Source organism: Somniosus microcephalus, chromosome 4 (genome assembly GCF_052327205.1).
Source record: "Somniosus microcephalus isolate GS21.2 chromosome 4, FLI_Smic_1.0, whole genome shotgun sequence".
Classification (NCBI taxonomy): domain Eukaryota; kingdom Metazoa; phylum Chordata; class Chondrichthyes; order Squaliformes; family Somniosidae; genus Somniosus; species Somniosus microcephalus.
The window spans coordinates 241,683,109-241,706,635 of record NC_140990.1 but is presented as its reverse complement, the minus strand read 5'-3'; the positions used below and the strand labels follow the sequence as shown (position 1 = coordinate 241,706,635).

At 37.5% G+C, this 23,527-nt stretch overlaps 1 protein-coding gene across 50 annotated transcripts in view; it reads right to left on the bottom strand.

Moving 5' to 3' along the window:
* LOC147120302 (titin-like) overlaps positions 1–23,527 on the bottom strand; it is a 359,546-nt gene that overhangs the window by 212,999 nt on the left and 123,020 nt on the right. For all 50 annotated transcript variants that reach the window (XM_085986008.1, XM_085986052.1, XM_085986054.1 and 47 more), the window contains 6 exons: positions 18,938–19,219; positions 18,548–18,826; positions 18,120–18,398; positions 17,739–18,017; positions 16,464–16,751; positions 15,928–16,206 (listed from right to left, as the gene is read on the bottom strand). In XM_085986008.1, the coding sequence (XP_085842134.1) occupies positions 15,928–16,206; positions 16,464–16,751; positions 17,739–18,017; positions 18,120–18,398; positions 18,548–18,826; positions 18,938–19,219 (1,686 nt within the window). The remainder of the gene's footprint in view (positions 1–15,927; positions 16,207–16,463; positions 16,752–17,738; positions 18,018–18,119; positions 18,399–18,547; positions 18,827–18,937; positions 19,220–23,527) is intronic.

Genomic DNA, 23,527 nt, shown 5'->3' with positions numbered 1-23,527 from the left:
TGGGAGGTTGAAGAGTTAAAAATCTGAATCCCAACCCTAACCCGCCCACTTCCGGATTTAATGGAGGCGAGCGGTCAACCCGCTTGCATGAGATGGGTTTGCACTTTAAAATTATAATGAGGCTGCGTGCCTCATTTTGTAGCTCCATTTTCAATTTAACAGTGGGCGGGCAGGATTCCCGGGCCTCGGGGAACCAGCCAGCTGAAGGAGGGCGAGGACTGCTGGATCCAGGAGTTAAGTGCCTTTTCACTTACTCACTGGATCCAGCTTTCCTGCTTCGCCAATGGCCCGTGATCGGACATACCCCGGCCCTTCCGATCTCACCCCAACCTCCCCTCCGAACTTCAATTCCCTCTCTGGCTTTCGATCCTTGGATAGGCCTTGGACCCCCTCCGGCCTCCAACCGCACCCCCCACCCAGCCCCAAGCCTCCAATTCATCCCCTGGCCTTCAATCACCTGCCAACTTCCCGCCTCCGGCCCCTGCTCATCCTTCGGCCTTCAAACCTCCCCCCTCGGGTCCCCGATCACACACTGGCTACCGACTCCCCCACATCCCAGCGCTCCTCTCTGCAGCCTGGTGCCGCAGGTCTACCCGCCTGACAGCCAGCCAGCCTCTCCATCTGGCTGGCTGCAGGCGCAAAACAGGGATTCTAAATGCTAATCAGGCCATGTCATTAAATTCGGGTTTCCAGACCGCTTTCCAGCCCCTCTGCTCCCTCCCCGCCTCAAATTAAAATTTCGGCGATTGAGTCTGACTGTCAGCCCAGATTTGAATGCCTGATGTCCACCATTGGCCCCTTTCCATGGTTGGCAGTGTAAAGTTCTACCACTAGAGCTGACCAACCTTCAAGAAAACAAGTTGATGTTTCTAAACTTTTAAGATAGCAAAGCAGGGAAAACAGTTTTATATAAAAGAGAACTGCAGCAAAACTCCAGAAATGCACACCTTTAACAAACAATTCTGCAGAACAGGCATCTGTGCCAACATCGTTGCTGACTTGGCAGGTGTAAGCACCCGCATCAGATATTTTAGCTGAAAACAGCTCGAGAAAATATGTTGAGCCTTCATTCCAAATAGAATATGCCACACCACGCATCAATTCCCTGTCCCCTTTGAACCATTTTGTAGAGAGTGGTGTGCTTCCTTTCACAACACTCTTAAACTGCACTGTAGAACCAAGTACAACATCCTGGGACATTACTTTGTCTGTAAAGCTTGGGGGCTCTAAAATTCGCACAAGAAAAAAGCATTTAATTAACTCAGATGTATGTACAAACTAGAAGACATGATCAGATTAAAGACAACTTTATGATTAACACATGTTAACATATCCTTCAACTTTTTAAGAACTCTTAACAAAAAGAAGATAGAGATGGTCGATAGGTTTATTTAGTTACTTCACTATCGTAGCAAACAAAAAATATAAACTAAGAAAATAAGTACTGATGAGAAAGAAATGTAGCAAAGCAATGTCTCAAACCTTTTATACTTAAGACAGCACTGCATTCATCCTTTCCTGCTGAATTTGCTGCTTTGCAAGTGTAAATTCCACCATCTGAAAAGTCTAACTCAGTGACCTCTAAAGACAGCATGTTGTCTTGAAATGACATCTTGTATTTGTTACTAGCTGATATTTCACTGTCTGCTTTATACCAAGTAACGGTCATTGGAATAGAACCAGAAACTTTGCATTCCATTCGTACAACAGATCCTAAAATACTGCCCATTTCCTTTAGTTTTCTTGTAAACAATGGAGCAATTATTTGTTCTGTCCAATATAAAGGAAAAATATCACAAAACATCAATAAAAAAGTGTCAATTATTTTAAACTTTGTGATAAGCTTTGGTTTTAAAAGAAATGCTCTATGAAATCGATGCCATCAACACAAATTAATCACTGACCTAACACTGTCAAAGAAACATTGCAGCTGTTGGCTCCAAACTCATTCTGGACCTTAAAAGTATAGTCACCACTGTCATCCATTCCAACAGCCAAAATTTTTAGACTGGCCACTTTATTCACAAAACTCATCTTATATTTTCTACTTGATTCCAGTTGCTTTCCACTTTTGAACCATGCAACTTTTAATTCTGGTGTACCAGCTACAGTACATTCCAAAATGGCTGGGTTTCCTGAAGTCACTGTGAGTGGCTCAGTTTTTTCTATGATATTCGCAGGTTCTGTGGGAAAAATTAGATCATTTACATCAGGAGAACGATGCAATATTTATGCTCGGATTGCTATTTTAAGATAATAGATTTGGGGGGAAACAGACTACACAATAGGTTTATACATCATGGACTTGGGTACAAATCCAGTCAAGACTGCTGCAATAAAAGTCTCTTCTGCATGCTTGCTGTAAGTGTTCTGTGTGAAATAAGTTTGGGCAGTCTCAATCCAGCTCCCAATGGCACTAAACTGTCCCTAACTGGGCATTAAGTTAACAATCTAATTCAGGGACCTCACAAAATAGATAGTGAGGGAAATGGAAAAAAATGATACAGAGGAAATATTCTTCTGAGGATTTGCCAGAGGCATATTTTTGGAGTAGAGTACAGGGAGCTATATCCTGCATTTAACTGTGGTGCACTGAGTGCCTGACAATGTTTGCTCAACATGGAAAAGGTTCCCACTGCCAATTATAACATTCCTCACCTTGATGATCACAGAATTAATTTAAAAACATTAAAATAATTTTACTGTGGAAAAGTAAATATTATGAGACATAGATCAATAATTTGTGGACAATACTTGTGCTCATTACTTCCTACTAACCCATTACGGCCAATGTAGCAAAGCATTTTGCAGTTCCCGCATCATTCTTTGCCTGACATATGTAATTTCCACTGTGATTTTCTTCAGCCTTAATAATCTGTAATGTGGCAATATTGTTTTCAAAGGACATTTTTACATTATCGTCTTCTTTGACATGTTTGCCATCTTTTTTCCAGCTTGTAGCTATAGGAACTGAGCCTCTTACATGACATTGAAATACAGCAGAATTTCCAGAAAATACTGTTGCATTTTCTATTGTTTGTACGAAGGTTGGTCGTTCTAGTTTAAAGTAAAGAGAATATACCCTGTTATAATTTAAAATTATACAACCAACGTTCAATTATTAAAAATATTATGCTTCAAGACATTCAATAATACCTAATAAGAACATGATAACGAAACAGATACCACACAACATCCAGGTGAAACCACTTACTAGAACTGGATTGTAACTGACCTTTCAAACTGACTGTAGAACTGCAGGAACAACTCCCCACATCATTTTTTACTGAACACTTGTATTCGCCAACATCTGAGCTATCAGACTTTAGAACGCAAAGACTTGATAAAGAAATGTCAGAGATCATTTTGTATTTTTTACTGTGTCGAATTTGTTTATTGTCCTTATACCACATAACTTCAAAGGGACCTGAACCGGCCACCTCACATTCAAGAGTGAAATCACTGGTTTTTACTACCTCAACTGGTTCAAGCTTCTTCGTAAATGTGGGAGGTTCTAAAGATTAAACACATTAACATGGTTTACAAATCACAGGCCACTAAATTCAGGTTTTGCACAGTGACTCCTAACAATAACCATTGACGTGAAAAAATATTTGCGTGATTCTTATTTTAAGGTGTGATTGCAAATCATGGAAAACAAACAAACACACAGATGTTTTCTCCTGCAGCTATTATTTAATGCAGATTAGTAAAATACTCGAATAAATACCCTTCATTCTTTTTTATATATATCTACAATTTTCAAGGCATTATCAGCCCTGAACATTAATAACTTTACCTAGTTGCACATGACTCTTAGCATTTAAAAAGGATTAAACGGGGAACTTTAAATCTCCCAACCAGCAGGAAAGAAGAGAGGGAGCAGTTAAAATGGAGCATCTCCAATTCTCACTCTGTTCCCGCCTATTCCCCATTTTAACACAACTTGTTTTTGTCGGCGATTGAGATGTCCATTGGACAACAGCAGGAACCTCACCAATAAATGAAAATTGGGGTCCAATGATGCACATGGGACGGAAAAGGCACTTTAATGTCCTTCTGAGCAGGATGCCTGCCACGGCTGCACGCCAGGTAAAGTTGTCGGGAAGATAGCGAGGTCTTCGAGACAAATTAAACATCTTTCTACAATGGGACCAGGAGGAGCATGAGAGCTCCTGGCCCTACAAAGAATGTCTGGGCCTCAATGCCCTGGGCTTCTCTCCTAAGCAGCAGTGAGACCCTTGGAAAGTCCCACTCCCAGACTTACCTTGTTGCCACTTTCTGCCATTTCCTGGTGCTACAGGGCAGATATATTCACCTCCCCCCACCAGCCAGCTGCCACTTTCTACTCTAAACGGGTGAGCAGCTGAACGCTGGCATTCAAATAAGGCCTAGCAGTTAAAATCTGCCGGGGCCTCTGATGAAGACGCCTGCACGGTCTGCATCTGCCAGCTTCCCACTGGTAATTAAAATCGGTCCTTTGGAGTCAAATTTTAAATTTTCTATTAACATGCTTACATTACATTTCATTCTTCAGTTTGAATTAAGGAGCTTGGGGCAATTGAATGATAATTTTTATTGGCCAATGAAAAACTAGCTATAAAAACAGGCTGTTAAAGTGATGTTAAACTTAAAATAGGCTCCCAAATATTCCATAATTAAACACAAGGCACTTGCAACATTTTCAAAAAGACCAGTTAACTTCTGTTGCAAAATATAACTAGGACTTTTTACACACCTTTAACTGTAACTTTAATGTCACAAGATTCACTGCCAGCTTCATTTTGTGCTTTACAGGAATAATTCCCACTGTCATCCAGGCTTATATCAGCAATCTCAAATATTGCCACTGAATCAGCAAATGACATTCTGTATTTTTCACTGGCTCTAATTTCACGATAGTTGTTGAACCAAGTGATTTTGATTTCAGGTGTGCCAGTTACTTTGCACTCAAAACTTGCTGTCTCTCCTTTTTTAAATACTGCTGTAAGATCTAACTTCTTAATAAAATAAGGAGGTTCTAGAGAAAAAAATGTAGTAAACTTAATTATAAATGTAAAAGTCTGAAACAAACCCATACAACATAAAAAGGAACAATGCAACACATGCCACATATAAAGGAATAAAGGAAGATAACACACAGCACGATAGCAACATAAAAAATAACAAACGAGAGAAAAGTGTATAACAAACCAAAGAAAAATAACTTTACAGACATGTAAACTTTTCAAAATGAAGACGTCAGAATTTTTAACAGTGTTTCACAATGGTTTAACAAGTGAACCTAAATTCCACACCTTTGATAAATAGTCTTGTTGTACAAGTGGCGCTTCCAACCTTGTTGCTGACTTCACAAGTATAGTCACCCAAATCAGAAACTTTAGCTGAAAACAACTCGAGTAAACTTGTTGAACCTTCATTTAAAATGAAGCAATCAGCTCCAGACATCAGTTCCCTGCCATCCTTCAGCCATTTTATAGATAGTGGAGCAGTTCCTTTCACAACACTTCTAAACTGCACTGTGGAACCAGGTAGACTTTCCTGGGCTACAGGTTTTTCTATAAAACTTGGTGGCTCTAAAAGTCAGGTGAAAAAAAATAATAGAATTGGCTCCCTATAGTACTTAGTTTACATTGGGTAAGATGTCAACAAAAATAAAATGGCAAAGCAGAGCTAAAATGAGAACGTACTATAAACTGCATAATAAATTTTAAATACTAAATATATTTATCTTTTTAGAGCAACAAGCAAAAATCAGAAATTGAACAAGTGTTTATATATGCAAAAGCTATATTAGGAGCTGAAACAAAGCAAGTTCATCTTTCAAACCTGTTATATTTAAGATACCACTGCATTCATCACTTCCCACCGAATTGGTTGCTTTGCAAATATAAGTTCCATGATCTGAAATCTCTAGTTGATTAACTTCCAAAGTTGGTGTGTTATCTTGACATAACACTTTGTATTTTTCACTAGTTGTTATTATTTTGTAATCTTTATACCATGAAAAGCTCATTGGAAGAGAACCAGAAACTTTGCATTCCATATGTATGAAAGATCCTAAAACACTGTCCATTTTTCGTAATTTTCTTGTAAACAATGGGGGAATTAGTTGATCTGTCCAAGATAAAGTGACAAAAGCACAGCCAATCAACTCAAACAGCAAAAATTTGGAAGTGCTTTAAATGAATCAAATCCACTGTGATTGTTTACAATAAGATTTTTCATATTTATTAGGATATACCTTCTGAGACCATCCAAATCAAAACTTATTTTAAAACTCCCAACACAGCTGATCTGTCTACTCCCATCGTTACTGGTCTCCATAAAAAACATTATAACAATAAAAGCCTTTATATATGGTTTTGGTCAATGTGATCAGGATTTCTTTATTGGCAAACAAAATTTTCAAATGACACTAGATATTTAAATTAGTCAAATTTTAAATGCAAATAAAACACTAACCTAATACTGTCAATGAAGCTTTACAGCTGCTGGTTCCAAACTGATTCTTGACCTCAAAAGTATATTCAGCAGTATCATCATTAGAAACAGAAGGAATCTTTAGGCTGAACACATTATTCTCAAAGTTGATTTTGTGTTTTCTGCTAGGTACCATTTCATTACCATCCTTAAAACATTTAACTTTTAGTTCTGGTGTACCAGTTACAGTACATTCCAGGTTTGCTGGATTTCCTGCCGTCACACTGAGTGACTGTGCTTGTTCTGTGATTTTTGCTGGTTCTACGAGGAAAAAAAAATCTCTTCAATATATTACTGGTATAAGTCTCATTTTAGTTGATGTATGACAAAGAATCTGAATTCACTTTTAATTAGCATAAACTTTGGAGGGGAGGGTACTATTAAACTAATCAATATCCTACTGACCTGCTACCAACAATGTGCCAAAACACTTCTCAGTTCCAGCATCATTCTTGACCTGGCACGTATATTTCCCAGCATGATTTTCTCCAACAGCATTTATTTGAAGAGTAGCAATATTATTCTCAAAAGACAATGTAATATTACCATCTTCTTCGATATCATCTTTATCTTTCATCCAAGTTACATAAATAGGCTTTGAGCCTCTTACTTGACATTGGAATACAATAGAATTCCCTGACAATGTTGTTATATTTTCAATCTTCTTTATAAATCCTGGGGGTTCTAGTTTAAAACAAATGGTAATATGAATATGTCAATATATTTTGTTGTTTTTCATTATGGTTCTAAAAATGTTTTCATGTAAAATGTAGAATGCTTCCACAAATAGATTAGCCTTGAATTTTCTAATGGATAACAAGATAACTCAAATGGCACTATAAACACCGGAAGGAACATATATCTGACAACATGCTACAACTGACCTTTCAAACTGACTGTAGAACTGCATGAACAACTCCCCACTTCATTTTTTACTGAACACTTATATTCGCCAAAATCTGAGCTATCAGACTTTAGAACGCAAAGACTGGCTAAAGAAATGTCAGAGATCATTTTGTATTTTTTGCTGCGTCGAATTTGTTTATTGTCCTTATACCACATAACTTCAAAGGGCCCTGTACCATCCACCTCACATTCAAGGGTGAAATCACTGGTTGTAACTATTTCAGCAGATTGAAGTTTCCTTCTAAAACTGGGAGGTTCTATAAAGTAATCAGAATAAAGAAATCCAAATCAACCACAATACAGAAACTAATAGTATCCCTGCTCAAGAAACTAACATATATATATTGCTACCAATTAAAGAAGACATTACTACAGACCTTTAACTTCAACTTCAGTGCTGCAGCTGTCACTGCCAGCTTCATTCCGTGCCTCACAGGTGTAGCATGTACTGTCATCCAGAATAACATCAATCATCTCAAGAATTGCCAAAGAACCATCAAATGACATGATACATCTGTCACTGGCTATAATTTCATGACCGTTTTTGTACCAAGTAACTTTAATTTCAGGTGTGCCAGTTACAATGCACTTAAAACGTGCTGAGTCTCCTTTCTTTAGTATTGTTGAAGAATGTAGCTTTTTAATGAAGCTAGGAGGTTCTAGAAGCCAAAATATTATAAATTTCAATATAAGTTTAAACGATAATCAAAAGCAGTTCAAACTAATATTTAGATATAAATAATTGGCTATGAAACATTTACACACCAAATTTACAAGTTAAAAAACAATAGTTTAATACTCAAACTGAGCTCTGTGTACGGTAAAGCAAACAGCATTTCCTTTTTCATATGGCATCAGGTTGCTGCCTCCACCAAAATGGTTCTTCCCTCAATATTGGCGGTAGGGCATTCCAGACTGTGAAAGTCCTCAAAGTTGCCATCACAGCCATTTTATGATTAGATGATGCAAATCAATTTCAGTGAGGACTGTTGGGTTTGCCAGTTTTCCTTGAACTGACAGAGAATTCCCCACCATTACATGATGCTCCACCTAGCAGTTCATGGCAAAACTGTAGAGTTTCCGAATAAAGAACATTGCGTCTGACTGTCAGCCCAGATTTGAATGCCTGATGACCACCATTGGCCCCTCTCCATGGTTGGCAGTGTAAAGTTCTACCACTAGAGCTAACCAACCAGCAAGAAAACAAGTTGATGTTTCTAAACTTTTAAGATAGCAAAGCAGGGAAACAGTTTTATATAAAAGAGATCTGCAGCAAAAATCCAGAAATGCACACCTTTAACAAACAATTCTGCAGAACAGGTATCTGTGCCAACATCGTTGCTAACTTGGCAGGTGTAAGCACCCGCATCAGATATTTTAGCTGAAAACAGCTCGAGAAAATATGTTGAGCCTTCATTCCAAATAGAATATGCCACACCACGCATCAATTCCCTGTCCCCTTTGAACCATTTTGTAGAGAGTGGTGTGCTTCCTTTCACAACACTCTTAAACTGCACTGTAGAACCAAGTACAACATCCTGGGACATTACTTTGTCTGTAAAGCTTGGGGGCTCTAAAATTCACATAAGAAAAAAGCATTTAATTAACTCAGATGTATGTACAAACTAGAAGACATGATTAGATTAAAGACAACTTTATGATTAACACATGCTAACATATCCTTCAAAAAATCTAAGAACTCTTAACAAAAAGAAGATAGAGATGGTCGATAGGTTTATTTAGTTACTTCACTATCGTAGCAAACAAAAAATATAAACTAAGAAAATAAGTACTGATGAGAAAGAAATGTAGCAAAGCAATGTCTCAAACCTTTTATACTTAAGACAGCACTGCATTCATCCTTTCCTGCTGAATTTGCTGCTTTGCAAGTGTAAATTCCACCATCTGAAAAGTCTAACTCAGTGACCTCTAAAGACAGCATGTTGTCTTGAAATGACATCTTGTATTTGTTACTAGCTGATATTTCACTGTCTGCTTTATACCAAGTAACGGTCATTGGAATAGAACCAGAAACTTTGCATTCCATTCGTACAACAGATCCTAAAATACTGCCCATTTCCTTTAGTTTTCTTGTAAACAATGGAGCAATTATTTGTTCTGTCCAATATAAAGGAAAAAAAAATCATAAAACATCAATAAAAAAGTGTCAATTATTTTAAACTTTGTGATAAGCTTTGGTTTTAAAAGAAATGCTCTATGAAATCGATGCCATCAACACAAATTAATCACTGACCTAACACTGTTAAAGAAACATTGCAGCTGTTGGCTCCAAACTCATTCTGGACCTTAAAAGTATAGTCACCACTGTCATCCATTCCAACAGCCAAAATTTTTAGACTGGCCACTTTATTCACAAAACTCATCTTATATTTTCTACTTGATTCCAGTTGCTTTCCACTTTTGAACCATGCAACTTTTAATTCTGGTGTACCAGCTACAGTACATTCCAAAATGGCTGGGTTTCCTGAAGTCACTGTGAGTGGCTCAGTTTTTTCTATGATATTCGCAGGTTCTGTGGGAAAAATTAGATCATTTACATCAGGAGAACGATGCAATATTTATGCTCGGATTGCTATTTTAAGATAATAGATTTGGGCGGAAACAGACTACACAATAGGTTTATACATCATGGACTTGGGTACAAATCCAGTCAAGACTGCTGCAATAAAAGTCTCTTCTGCATGCTTGCTGTAAGTGTTGTGTGTGAAATAAGTTTGGGCAGTCTCAATCCAGCTCCCAATGGCACTAAACTGTCCCTAACTGGGCATTAAGTTAACAATCTAATTCAGGGACCTCACAAAATAGATAGTGAGGGAAATGGAAAAAAATGATACAGAGGAAATATTCTTCTGAGGATTTGCCAGAGGCATATTTTTGGAGTAGAGTACAGGGAGCTATATCCTGCATTTAACTGTGGTGCACTGAGTGCCTGACAATGTTTGCTCAACATGGAAAAGGTTCCCACTGCCAATTATAACATTCCTCACCTTGATGATCACAGAATTAATTTAAAAACATTAAAATAATTTTACTGTGGAAAAGTAAATATTATGAGACATAGATCAATAATTTGTGGACAATACTTGTGCTCATTACTTCCTACTAACCCATTACGGCCAATGTAGCAAAGCATTTTGCAGTTCCCGCATCATTCTTTGCCTGACATATGTAATTTCCACTGTGATTTTCTTCAGCCTTAATAATCTGTAATGTGGCAATATTGTTTTCAAAGGACATTTTTACATTATCGTCTTCTTTGACATGTTTGCCATCTTTTTTCCAGCTTGTAGCTATAGGAACTGAGCCTCTTACATGACATTGAAATACAGCAGAATTTCCAGAAAATACTGTTGCATTTTCTATTGTTTGTACGAAGGTTGGTCGTTCTAGTTTAAAGTAGAGAATATACCCTGTTATAATTTAAAATTATACAACCAACGTTCAATTATTAAAAATATTATGCTTCAAGACATTCAATAATACCTAATAAGAGCATGATAACGAAACAGATACCACACAACATCCAGGTGAAACCACTTACTAGAACTGGATTGTAACTGACCTTTCAAACTGACTGTAGAACTGCAGGAACAACTCCCCACATCATTTTTTACTGAACACTTGTATTCGCCAACATCTGAGCTATCAGACTTTAGAACGCAAAGACTGGCTAAAGAAATGTCAGAGATCATTTTGTATTTTTTACTGCGTCGAATTTGTTTATTGTCCTTGTACCACATAACTTCAAAGGGACCTGAACCGGCCACTTCACATTCAAGAGTGAAATCACTGGTTTTTACTACCTCAACTGGTTCAAGCTTCTTCGTAAATGTGGGAGGTTCTAAAGATTAAACACATTAACATGGTTTACAAATCACAGGCCACTAAATTCAGGTTTTGCACAGTGACTCCTAACAATAACCATTGACGTGAAAAAATATTTGCGTGATTCTTATTTTAAGGTGTGATTGCAAATCATGGAAAACAAACAAACACACAGATGTTTTCTCCTGCAGCTATTATTTAATGCAGATTAGTAAAATACTCGAATAAATACCCTTCATTCTTTTTTATATATATCTACAATTTTCAAGGCATTATCAGCCCTGAACATTAATAACTTTACCTAGTTGCACATGACTCTTAGCATTTAAAAAGGATTAAACGGGGAACTTTAAATCTCCCAACCAGCAGGAAAGAGAGGGAGCAGTTAAAATGGAGCATCTCCAATTCTCACTCTGTTCCCGCCTATTCCCCATTTTAACACAACTTGTTTTTGTCGGCGATTGAGATGTCCATTGGACAACAGCAGGAACCTCACCAATAAATGAAAATTGGGGTCCAATGATGCACATGGGACGGAAAAGGCACTTTAATGTCCTTCTGAGCAGGATGCCTGCCACGGCTGCACGCCAGGTAAAGTTGTCGGGAAGATAGCGAGGTCTTCGAGACAAATTAAACATCTTTCTACAATGGGACCAGGAGGAGCATGAGAGCTCCTGGCCCTACAAAGAATGTCTGGGCCTCAATGCCCTGGGCTTCTCTCCTAAGCAGCAGTGAGACCCTTGGAAAGTCCCACTCCCAGACTTACCTTGTTGCCACTTTCTGCCATTTCCTGGTGCTACAGGGCAGATATATTCACCTCCCCCCCACCAGCCAGCTGCCACTTTCTACTCTAAACGGGTGAGCAGCTGAACGCTGGCATTCAAATAAGGCCTAGCAGTTAAAATCTGCCGGGGCCTCTGATGAAGACGCCTGCACGGTCTGCATCTGCCAGCTTCCCACTGGTAATTAAAATCGGTCCTTTGGAGTCAAATTTTAAATTTTCTATTAACATGCTTACATTACATTTCATTCTTCAGTTTGAATTAAGGAGCTTGGGGCAATTGAATGATAATTTTTATTGGCCAATGAAAAACTAGCTATAAAAACAGGCTGTTAAAGTGATGTTAAACTTAAAATAGGCTCCCAAATATTCCATAATTAAACACAAGGCACTTGCAACATTTTCAAAAAGACCAGTTAACTTCTGTTGCAAAATATAACTAGGACTTTTTACACACCTTTAACTGTAACTTTAATGTCACAAGATTCACTGCCAGCTTCATTTTGTGCTTTACAGGAATAATTCCCACTGTCATCCAGGCTTATATCAGCAATCTCAAATATTGCCACTGAATCAGCAAATGACATTCTGTATTTTTCACTGGCTCTAATTTCACGATAGTTGTTGAACCAAGTGATTTTGATTTCAGGTGTGCCAGTTACTTTGCACTCAAAACTTGCTGTCTCTCCTTTTTTAAATACTGCTGTAAGATCTAACTTCTTAATAAAATAAGGAGGTTCTAGAGAAAAAAATGTAGTAAACTTAATTATAAATGTAAAAGTCTGAAACAAACCCATACAACATAAAAAGGAACAATGCAACACATGCCACATATAAAGGAATAAAGGAAGATAACACACAGCACGATAGCAACATAAAAAATAACAAACGAGAGAAAAGTGTATAACAAACCAAAGAAAAATAACTTTACAGACATGTAAACTTTTCAAAATGAAGACGTCAGAATTTTTAACAGTGTTTCACAATGGTTTAACAAGTGAACCTAAATTCCACACCTTTGATAAATAGTCTTGTTGTACAAGTGGCGCTTCCAACCTTGTTGCTGACTTCACAAGTATAGTCACCCAAATCAGAAACTTTAGCTGAAAACAACTCGAGTAAACTTGTTGAACCTTCATTTAAAATGAAGCAATCAGCTCCAGACATCAGTTCCCTGCCATCCTTCAGCCATTTTATAGATAGTGGAGCAGTTCCTTTCACAACACTTCTAAACTGCACTGTGGAACCAGGTAGACTTTCCTGGGCTACAGGTTTTTCTATAAAACTTGGTGGCTCTAAAAGTCAGGTGAAAAAAAATAATAGAATTGGCTCCCTATAGTACTTAGTTTACATTGGGTAAGATGTCAACAAAAATAAAATGGCAAAGCAGAGCTAAAATGAGAACGTACTATAAACTGCATAATAAATTTTAAATACTAAATATATTTATCTTTTTAGAGCAACAAGCAAAAATCAGAAATTGAACAAGTGTTTATATATGCAAAAGCTATATTAGGAGCTGAAACAAAGCAAGTTCATCTTTCAAACCTGTTATATTTAAGATACCACTGCATTCATCACTTCCCACCGAATTGGTTGCTTTGCAAATATAAGTTCCATGATCTGAAATCTCTAGTTGATTAACTTCCAAAGTTGGTGTGTTATCTTGACATAACACTTTGTATTTTTCACTAGTTGTTATTATTTTGTAATCTTTATACCATGAAAAGCTCATTGGAAGAGAACCAGAAACTTTGCATTCCATATGTATGAAAGATCCTAAAACACTGTCCATTTTTCGTAATTTTCTTGTAAACAATGGGGGAATTAGTTGATCTGTCCAAGATAAAGTGACAAAAGCACAGCCAATCAACTCAAACAGCAAAAATTTGGAAGTGCTTTAAATGAATCAAATCCACTGTGATTGTTTACAATAAGATTTTTCATATTTATTAGGATATACCTTCTGAGACCATCCAAGTCAAAACTTATTTTAAAGCTCCCAACACAGCTGATCTGTCTACTCCCATCGTTACTGGTCTCCATAAAAAACATTATAACAATAAAAGCCTTTATATATGGTTTTGGTCAATGTGATCAGGATTTCTTTATTGGCAAACAAAATTTTCAAATGACACTAGATATTTAAATTAGTCAAATTTTAAATGCAAATAAAACACTAACCTAATACTGTCAATGAAGCTTTACAGTTGCTGGTTCCAAACTGATTCTTGACCTCAAAAGTATATTCAGCAGTATCATCATTAGAAACAGAAGGAATCTTTAGGCTGAACACATTATTCTCAAAGTTGATTTTGTGTTTTCTGCTAGGTACCATTTCATTACCATCCTTAAAACATTTAACTTTTAGTTCTGGTGTACCAGTTACAGTACATTCCAGGTTTGCTGGATTTCCTGCCGTCACACTGAGTGACTGTGCTTGTTCTGTAATTTTTGCTGGTTCTACGAAGAAAAAAAAATCTCTTCAATATATTACTGGTATAAGTCTCATTTTAGTTGATGTATGACAAAGAATCTGAATTCACTAATTAGCATAAACTTTGGAGGGGAGGGTACTATTAAACTAATCGATATCCTACTGACCTGCTACCAACAATGTGCCAAAACACTTCTCAGTTCCAGCATCATTCTTGACCTGGCACGTATATTTCCCAGCATGATTTTCTCCAACAGCATTTATTTGAAGAGTAGCAATATTATTCTCAAAAGACAATGTAATATTACCATCTTCTTGGATATCATCTTTATCTTTCATCCAAGTTACATAAATAGGCTTTGAGCCTCTTACTTGACATTGGAATACAACAGAATTCCCTGACAATGTTGTTATATTTTCAATCTTCTTTATAAATCCTGGGGGTTCTAGTTTAAAACAAATGGTTTTTTAGTATGGTTTTAAAATTCTTTTAATTTAAACATTAGAATGCTTCCACAAATAGCTGAGCACTGCATTCTCTAATGGATAACAAGCTAACTAAAGTGGCATGATAAACGGCAGAAGAAAAATATGGTCTAGCAACATACTACTACTGACCTTTCAAACTGGCTGTAGCACTGCAAGAACAACTCCCCACTTCATTTTTTACTGTACACTTGTATTCGCCAACATCTGAGCTATCAGACTTTAGAACGCAAAGACTGGCTACAGAAATGTCAGAGATCATTTTGTATTTTTTGCTGCGTCGAATTTGTTTTTTGTCCTTATACCACATAACTTCAAAGGGAGATGAACCGGCCACCTCACATTCAAAAGTGAAATCACTGGTTTTTACTACCTCAACAGGTTCAAGTTTCTTTGTAAATGTGGGAGGTTCTAAAGAGTAAACACAACAATGTGACTTAGGGGTCAATCAAATGCCAAAAGCAAAATCTGTCTTTAAGATATTATTTTACCCACCTTTAACCTGAACGACAAAGTTGCAGCTATTACTACCAGCTCCATTCTGTGCTTCACAGGAATAATCCCCACTATCTTCCACACTTACATCAGCAATCTCAAGAACAGCCAATGAGTTTTGAAACGATATCCTGCATTTGTCACTGGTACTAATATCATGGTTATTTCTGTACCATGTAACTGTGATTTCAGGTGTACCAGTTATTTTGCACTCAAAACGTGCAAATTCTCCCTGTTTCAGTGCTGCTGAAGGAGATGGCTTCTTAACAAAACTTGGAGGTTCTGAGAAAATTAAATGCAATAAACCTGAATACTGGAATTACAAAGTAAAGTTAGGAAACATGAACAATAGATTAGTAGACAAGAGACTAAAAGTCACCCTCAGATAAAAGTTACTGATCTTTGGTTTGAAGAAAACTAAGGAAGAAATATCACACTGTTAAAAAAGTTACACAAAACTTAATTTCTAATAAGATTGACAAGAAATGCAAACCTTTGATGAATACTTCTGCAGTACTAGTAACTGAACCAGCTTCATTGCTGAGTTGGCAGCTGTAAACGCCAGCATCAGAAACTTTAGTTGACATTAGCTCAAAGAAGTGCGTTGTTTCTTCATTCCAAATGGAACGTCTTGCACCAGGATTCAATTCCCTATTATCTTTGAACCACTTGACAAACAGTGGAAGAGTTCCTTTCACAACACTCTTAAACTGTACTGTAGATCCAAGTACAATCTCTTGGGACATTGGTTTTTCTATAAAGTTTGGTGGTTCTAAAAGTCATTTAAGAAAATATTGTTTAGTGAGGTCAGATAAAGTAAAAATAAAACTTCTGAAAATAGTTACATTACTATAGCATTTTACTACTGATCACAACAAGTTAAAATATTTTAGGAAGTGGAAATATGTACAATTTATCTAGATATTCTATTGTTGCAGAAAAGAAGAAACAGAAAATATTACAACTGGAAAAATCAGCATTTGATGCATCTTAAAATAGAAGTGGATTGGAGTAAAGCGATCTTCAAACCTTTTACTGTTAAGAATCCACTGCATTCACTAATTCCAGCAGCATTTGTTGCTTTGCAAGAGTAATTTCCACCATCTGTGATTTCAAGTTCTTTAATCTCCAAAAATGCTGTATTTTCTTCAAATGATATTTTGTATTTGTGATTAGTCATTATCTCTTTGTTATCTTTATACCAAGAAATGCTGATTGGAAGAGAACCAGATACTTTGCACTCCATGTGCATCAAAGTCCCCAATATGTTATCCATTTTCTTTAAACTTCTTGTAAAGGATGGAGCAATTACTCGATCTGTCCAACACAGAATAACAAAGATAGCTTGTCAGCTAACATATCAAAGGAGAGATTTTAACTCACTCTGCCCAGTGGAAACAGGGTGGTAATGGAGTTAAAATGAAGTTGGTGGACTTCCCGCCCCGTTCCTACTCCACTACCACTTTTCCCATGACCTTCTGCAGGGCGGCTGATGTGCACATCGGAAACAAGCAAGTGCCTTATTATGCAAATTGTGGTCTTATGATGTACTTAGGACACTGATGCAATTTTATGGGCTACTACGCAGGAGGTGTAGTGTGCATGCTCTGCTTCGGAACACCTGGCGGTACAGCAGATAAAGCCTAAAGAGCTAAGAGCAAAAATTATTTTTGTAGGGCCAGGAGCCTCAGGGGTGCTCCTCTGGGCTCCACAAGAATAATGTGTGATGCTGCCATCCTGGGTTCCCCACCTCGGCAATTATAACCACTCCTCTGGAGCTACCTTTCTGCCAGTTGAGTCAGCCGGGCCACCCGATATTGCGCTATCTCTGAACCAGCAAGCTGCAGAACGACCCCTGTTTGGGGCATGCAGCACGCTGGTGGCATGATAATGAGGCCTGGCACTTAAAATGGACCATGGACTGGGCCTCCTGCCTGGGGAATTGGGTGGCAGGCCCACCCACTCCACCAACTGGCCACTCAATAGTTAAAATCCACCCGTAAAATTTTGGCATGTTTTTCTTAAAGGCCCTGTAATATTCCACTAGCTGCTCAAGGCATGAAGACAATTATTACACAACCAAGAAGGAACTGAAGTTGTTACAGGGTACTAAGAAGTTGTCTATAACCAATTTCACACATTTAGAAGACAATAGGATGACATGAAAACACAAATATGATTTCCGAACATTTAAAAAATAATTTTCCCATTCTAAGTATGTTAAAATTAGACGGGGCCCTTCCCTTTCAGCTTCTTTTTTGAGATGTGCTATCAAAGGTTTCGACACATTAAAAAAACACCAACCTAGTACTGTCAATGAAGTTGTGCAGCTGCTGTGTCCAAATTCATTCTGGACTTCAAAAGCATATTCCCCACTATCATCTTTGCCAACAGATAGAACCTTTAGGATTGCCACCTTATTGAGAAAAGTAATTTTATATTTCCTGCTGGATGTCAATTCAGCTTCATTCTTGAACCATCTAACTTTCAGTTCTGGAGTACCAGCAACAAAACATTCCAAAATTGCTGTGGATCCTGAAGTAATACTTAATGGCTCTGGCTTCTCAATGATTTGTGCAGGTTCTGCAAGAAAAACCAGACTTCCTCAATCGATGAAGTAAGAAATATTGTTTGCATACTTGACACTTTACTGAAATTCACAAATGTCAAGTGTCTCATACTAACCTGTTACTAACAAGGTGGCAAAACACTTCTCAGTTCCTGCATCATTCCTGGCCTGACATGTGTACTTTCCGCTGTGATTTGCTTCAACAGAAGCAATTTGCAGTACAGCAATACTGTTCTCAAAAGATATTTTAATATGGTCATCTTCTCTGATTTCATCTTTGTCCTTCATCCATGTAACAAATATGGGAGCTGAGCCTTCTATTTGACTGTCAAAAGTGGCTGGATTTCCAGATAATGTTGTAATGTTTTCAATCTTTTTCACAAAGGAAGGGGGTTCTGATTTAAAGTTAAGAGTTAAGAGTTGTGTGAATTAGATACAAGATCAGACACTTCATGCTAAAGTAATAAAACCAAGTAAGAATGAACTGCAAAATGGGATTATTGAAAATATCAAAGAAGAAAATGATCAGCATTTGATAACTGACCTTTTAATCTGACTCCAGCAATGCAAGAACAACTTCCCACATCATTTGTTACTTCGCATTGGTATTCACCAGCATCTGAATTATCGACTTTTTGAATAAAAAGACTAACTAAAGATTTTCCAGAGATCATCTTGTATTTTATACTAGATCGAATCTGCTTATTGTCCTTATACCAAGTGACATCAAATGGGCCTGTACCGTCCATTTCACATTCAAGAGTGATATCACTGCCTTTTATTACCTCAACAGGTTTGAGTTTCTTTCTAAAAGAAGGAGGTTCTAAAAAAAAAGCAAGTAAAGCAAAAGAATTTAGAAACTGACCAAACTGGAAAACATTTAAAAAGCAAATTGTCAAAATTGGTTCCATTATTAATTTTTTTGGCTACACACCTTTAACTGTAATTGTAACATTGCAATTGTCAAAACCAGCTTCATTCTCTGCTTTACAAGTGTAATGTCCACTGTCTTCCACGCTGGCATCAATTAATTCAAGGACTGATATAGAATCAACAAACGACATCCTGAATTTGTCACTTGGCTGAACTTCACTTTCTTTCTTGTACCAGGTAATTTTGATCTCAGGTGTGCCAGTTACTGTACACTCAAGACATGTTGAACTTCCTTTTTTCAATAATATTGTATGATCTGGCTTCTTAATGAAGTTTGGAGGCTCTATAAAACCAAAATGTACCGAATTGAATGAGAAAAAACCCAAAAGATTTTATGTGCACTCAACTGAAGGTAAAAAAAAACTAGTGATGACTAGTATGACCTCTAAATCATCACAAATATATTATGGAGAAAACACATTATCTGTTATTGATTTCTAATTGACCTTATTTGTATACAACTTAATTAAACACTTTTGTAAGTCCCCTGAAAAATTACACTTTGACAACTCATCACATAACTAACAACTATCATACTATGCACTATTGACATCTTGGAACAATATCAGGAAATTCATGTTCATTCAAATATGTGAGTGTCTTTTTTCATAAATAGAGCAAAATCTAGCTCCAAAAATGCTTGCATCAAAAATATCTTCAAAAATAAATTGAGGTTACATTTCACACATTGGCCCAGAAATTCGGGTCTCCACGGGTGAGTACGCACGGGGTACTCACCCGTAAGCCCAATGGAAGTGCCGGTTTCCTGGAAACCGGCACTTCTGTTCCCCTGAAAGAAGGGGTTCAGAGGTTGAACGCGTGCGCAGGAGAGGCTGCGCGTGCGCATCGAACTTACATTTTTTTTTGCAGGTTTTCCCGGGAGGGTAAGTCTCCAGAAGTTACACATATAAAAAGCAGTTGCAAGGACTGCTTTTTACAAGGTAAGTGGTGAATTAATTAAAATTAAAACATTTTTTCCACAGGTTTATTATTTTTAAATACTTTAAAGAAAGGTAAGTTTATTTTTAGCCTCGTTAGAAAATAAAATTATTTTTTTCAAAAATTTAAATTATTGTTTAAAATAGTTATTTCATGTAATTTATAGTTTATTTAAAAAATTTGATTTTTAAAAATTTATTTGAAGATTTAGTGATGTTTTGGGGCTTATAGTATTTATAAGTTTGACAGCCCTTCCTGTCAAACTTATGAATGAAGCATTCCCTACTCTGATTGGCTCCCCATGGCCCACGTGACCCCAGGGGACGCATCGAGCTAACTGCGCCCCTGGGATACGCAAGCACTGCGCGCCGGCAGTTGGAGGAGGCCCAGGATCGCAATTCCACAGGGGCCCACAGCTCAACGGCCGGCGCGCAAGGTAAGTGCAGGTCGGGGGCTTACACCTGCGGGAAGCCCTCGACCTGAATTTCTGGGCCATTATCTGCTTGATCAGTATAACTGCCTTATCACCTATTTACAGACATATATCTATCCGTAATATATATTAAAAACTTAACTGTGTGCACACTTCCTATCTGCAACACTTGACTTCTAGTTGTCATGTATTTCCCACACTTTTTGTGTCAACTTTTTCTTTTATATCTACATTTGTAATGGGTTTTGCCTATATAAGCTAGTCAATGATTATTTAATCTGGCCACTGCATTCTCACACTTCTCTCAAAATGTATTCTGAATTTTTTCAGCAGTCACTTCTTTCTTCAGCAACTAAAATTTCTAATGTCCAAAATTAGGGTTTAAAAAACTTTTAAAAAATTAAAAATTAGATATTTCACAATAACATGATTGAATTTAGCCACTGAATTGTCTTTTACATCTTTTAATGCCTTCATTATAATTTTACTTGAATGCCTCAGCCTCTCCCAAAAACCTGGGCTTAGAATTGATATTTGTGCATAGACCTGTGACTCTGAGCAGAATTTGGATTATGCAGTTTGAGCATATAGAGTGTATCTAACTAAACTCTATTGATGTGATATTTCTCTTTAGCTTTTCAACTTTTAGTAGCTTTCCTTCAAATAATTTTGAATAACAAAGGGGCAAATTTCAAAAGCTTAATTGAGATCAAATTAATATTGAGTGTTTTTTTTCTCAAAAGAAAGTTGTCCCCAAAAATCTGTTGGGGTTCCATTGTAAATCCAGATACACCAAGCCTCTGCCATTTCTGGGATTTTCCAGACTCTTAAGACAAATGTTGTCAGGGGGTGGAGCCAGGAGTTCCTGCTTTCCTAGCTCATTCTAGCCCCAGGGTAGTACTGTGGCCACTACGCCAATGAGGTGAGGTATACCAGCATCCAGGTGGGTGGAAGTGGACCTCACCAAAGTGACCTGGATTGCTGAAGAATGTTAAAATTTCTTTTTTTTTTTAATTGATTGCCCCCTTAAGGGGACACGGCTGCATGAGGCATGGGCAGGGCATGGTCCAGAGATGCACTCGGATTGGTGGTTGTGCGTGCCTGCCACATGCAGATTAAGTTGCCCTCCCACTGACCTCGCAAATTTGGGGGTGAGAGAGAGAAAGAGAAGGGTATTAAGAGAGACTAGGGTTCAGAGAAAGCTGGGTTAAGAGAAGTGTGAGAGAGAAGGGTTTGAGAAAAGAACGATTGAGAGAAAGGGGGTTAAGAGGGGTGGATTGAAAGAGAGAAAATGGGTTGAGATGGAAGAGGTTAGAGAGGGAGAAGTTTAAGAGAGAGGCGGTTGAGTGAAAGAGTGAGAAATGGGATTTGAATACATAGGAAGTTTCCATTATTAATGCGGACCCAGGAACTTATAGTGAAAACATAAAAATAAGGACAGCATTTATTACTTTAAAATGGGGACTAAATTATGAATGTGCACTTTAATCCAATTATAACTCCATCAGCCTCTAAACACACTTCACCTGACTACACAAGACTACATTTGATCTTGACTCCCTGTGTGCAACACCACGGGAGAATAACTAGTAACATTTTAACAATCTTATGTCTGCATGCACTTCCTGTCAACTTTTTACATTATAAATTTATGGGCCTGATTTTCCAACCCCCACGGGTGCGTACGTGCCCATAGGGGACGCGCAATTCAGGCATGCGAAGCGCATGCACTGAAACCCGGCACTTGCGATCTGTCAAGAATTCTCTTGACAGATCATCCGCATGCCCAAGAAAAGTGTCTCTGCGGGTGAAGAGTTGCGCTTTTTGCACAACTTCCGCCCGCTGAAAGCCTGTCAAATTCTTACGCCTGGTAAAAGCAGGCAAAAGGCCTGCCTTTACCAGCTTAAGAGTTTTAAAAAAATAGAGAACTGAAATTTGATAACTCATTTATAAATTAAAAATACTCTTCAAAAAGGTAAGTTTATTTTTAGCCCCGTAAAAACATTTAATTTTTTTTTGCCAAATATTTAACTTTTGTTTAAAATATTTAATTAAATGGCATTTTAATTCATTTTAATTATGTAATAAAAAATTATTTCATGTTTTAGTGTGTTTTTAAATGTGATCCCCATTCATACTTTTGACAGTTCTGTCCGTACGGAACTGTTAAAAGTATGAAGGGGGATTCCCTTCTTTCATTGGTTCGCCTGGCCCACGTGATCCCAGGGCCTCTATGCATTTTGAAGAGGAAAGGCCCAGGATTGGAAGCCTCGGGATCTATGGAACCAGCAGGTAAGTTTGTAGATTTTCTTCCTATCGGAGGCATCTGCCGCAGGAAGCCTCAGATCGGAAATTCAGGGCCAAAATGTCCACATTTAAGATGGACACTGTCTTTATAACCTTGTCACACTCTAATTACACTCTCCTGCCAATTAAGAGTGTATTACAACACCAATGGCGAGAGGGTGTAATTGCAAAGTGACACGTTTACATAGGCAATTTCCATTATAAATGTGGATATAGTAACTTCTATAATATAAAAATGACAATTTAGCAAATATAAAAATAAGAGCAGAATGTATGACTTTAAAATGTGATTGAATTACATCAGTACACTCTGGTCCAATTATTCCTCGAACCCAGCTTCAGCTGAAGACAATACTTGACTCCCCATGTGTAATGCCATGGAACATTAATTAGTTATTATGGCTCTAAGATTCCATGAGGGTTCTACCAGGCCCCCATCGTGATTCCAGCAGGAGACTAGTGGAACCTCAGGGAAATGGTGCAAATGGTAATTTTCAACTTTTTATGCCATTTTCCTGGGGGTTTTGCATTTCTTCAGCCATTTGTTCAACAGGTGACAGATGGAACCCCTGCAGAATTTCAGAGTCTATATACTTATATATCTATATATAAGTGGACCCAGAAATTACAGTTCATTTCCAGTGATTTATTTTTCACATCTTATGATTTTTTTTCTCTTTCTCCCACAAATTTTTTTATCTTCTCTTCTATAACTGCTGGCTTTTCCACAGGGACTCCCCACTAGGCACAACTGTCACTCAGCTTATTCCTGACTACAGAGGTAAGTACTCACAGTAGAAGATAGCACCAAAGAAGAATATGGCTTTACATAGAAGCATAGATGATAGGAGCAGGAGTAGGCCAATCGGCCCCTCGAGCCTGTTCCGCCATTTAATGAGATCATGGCTGATC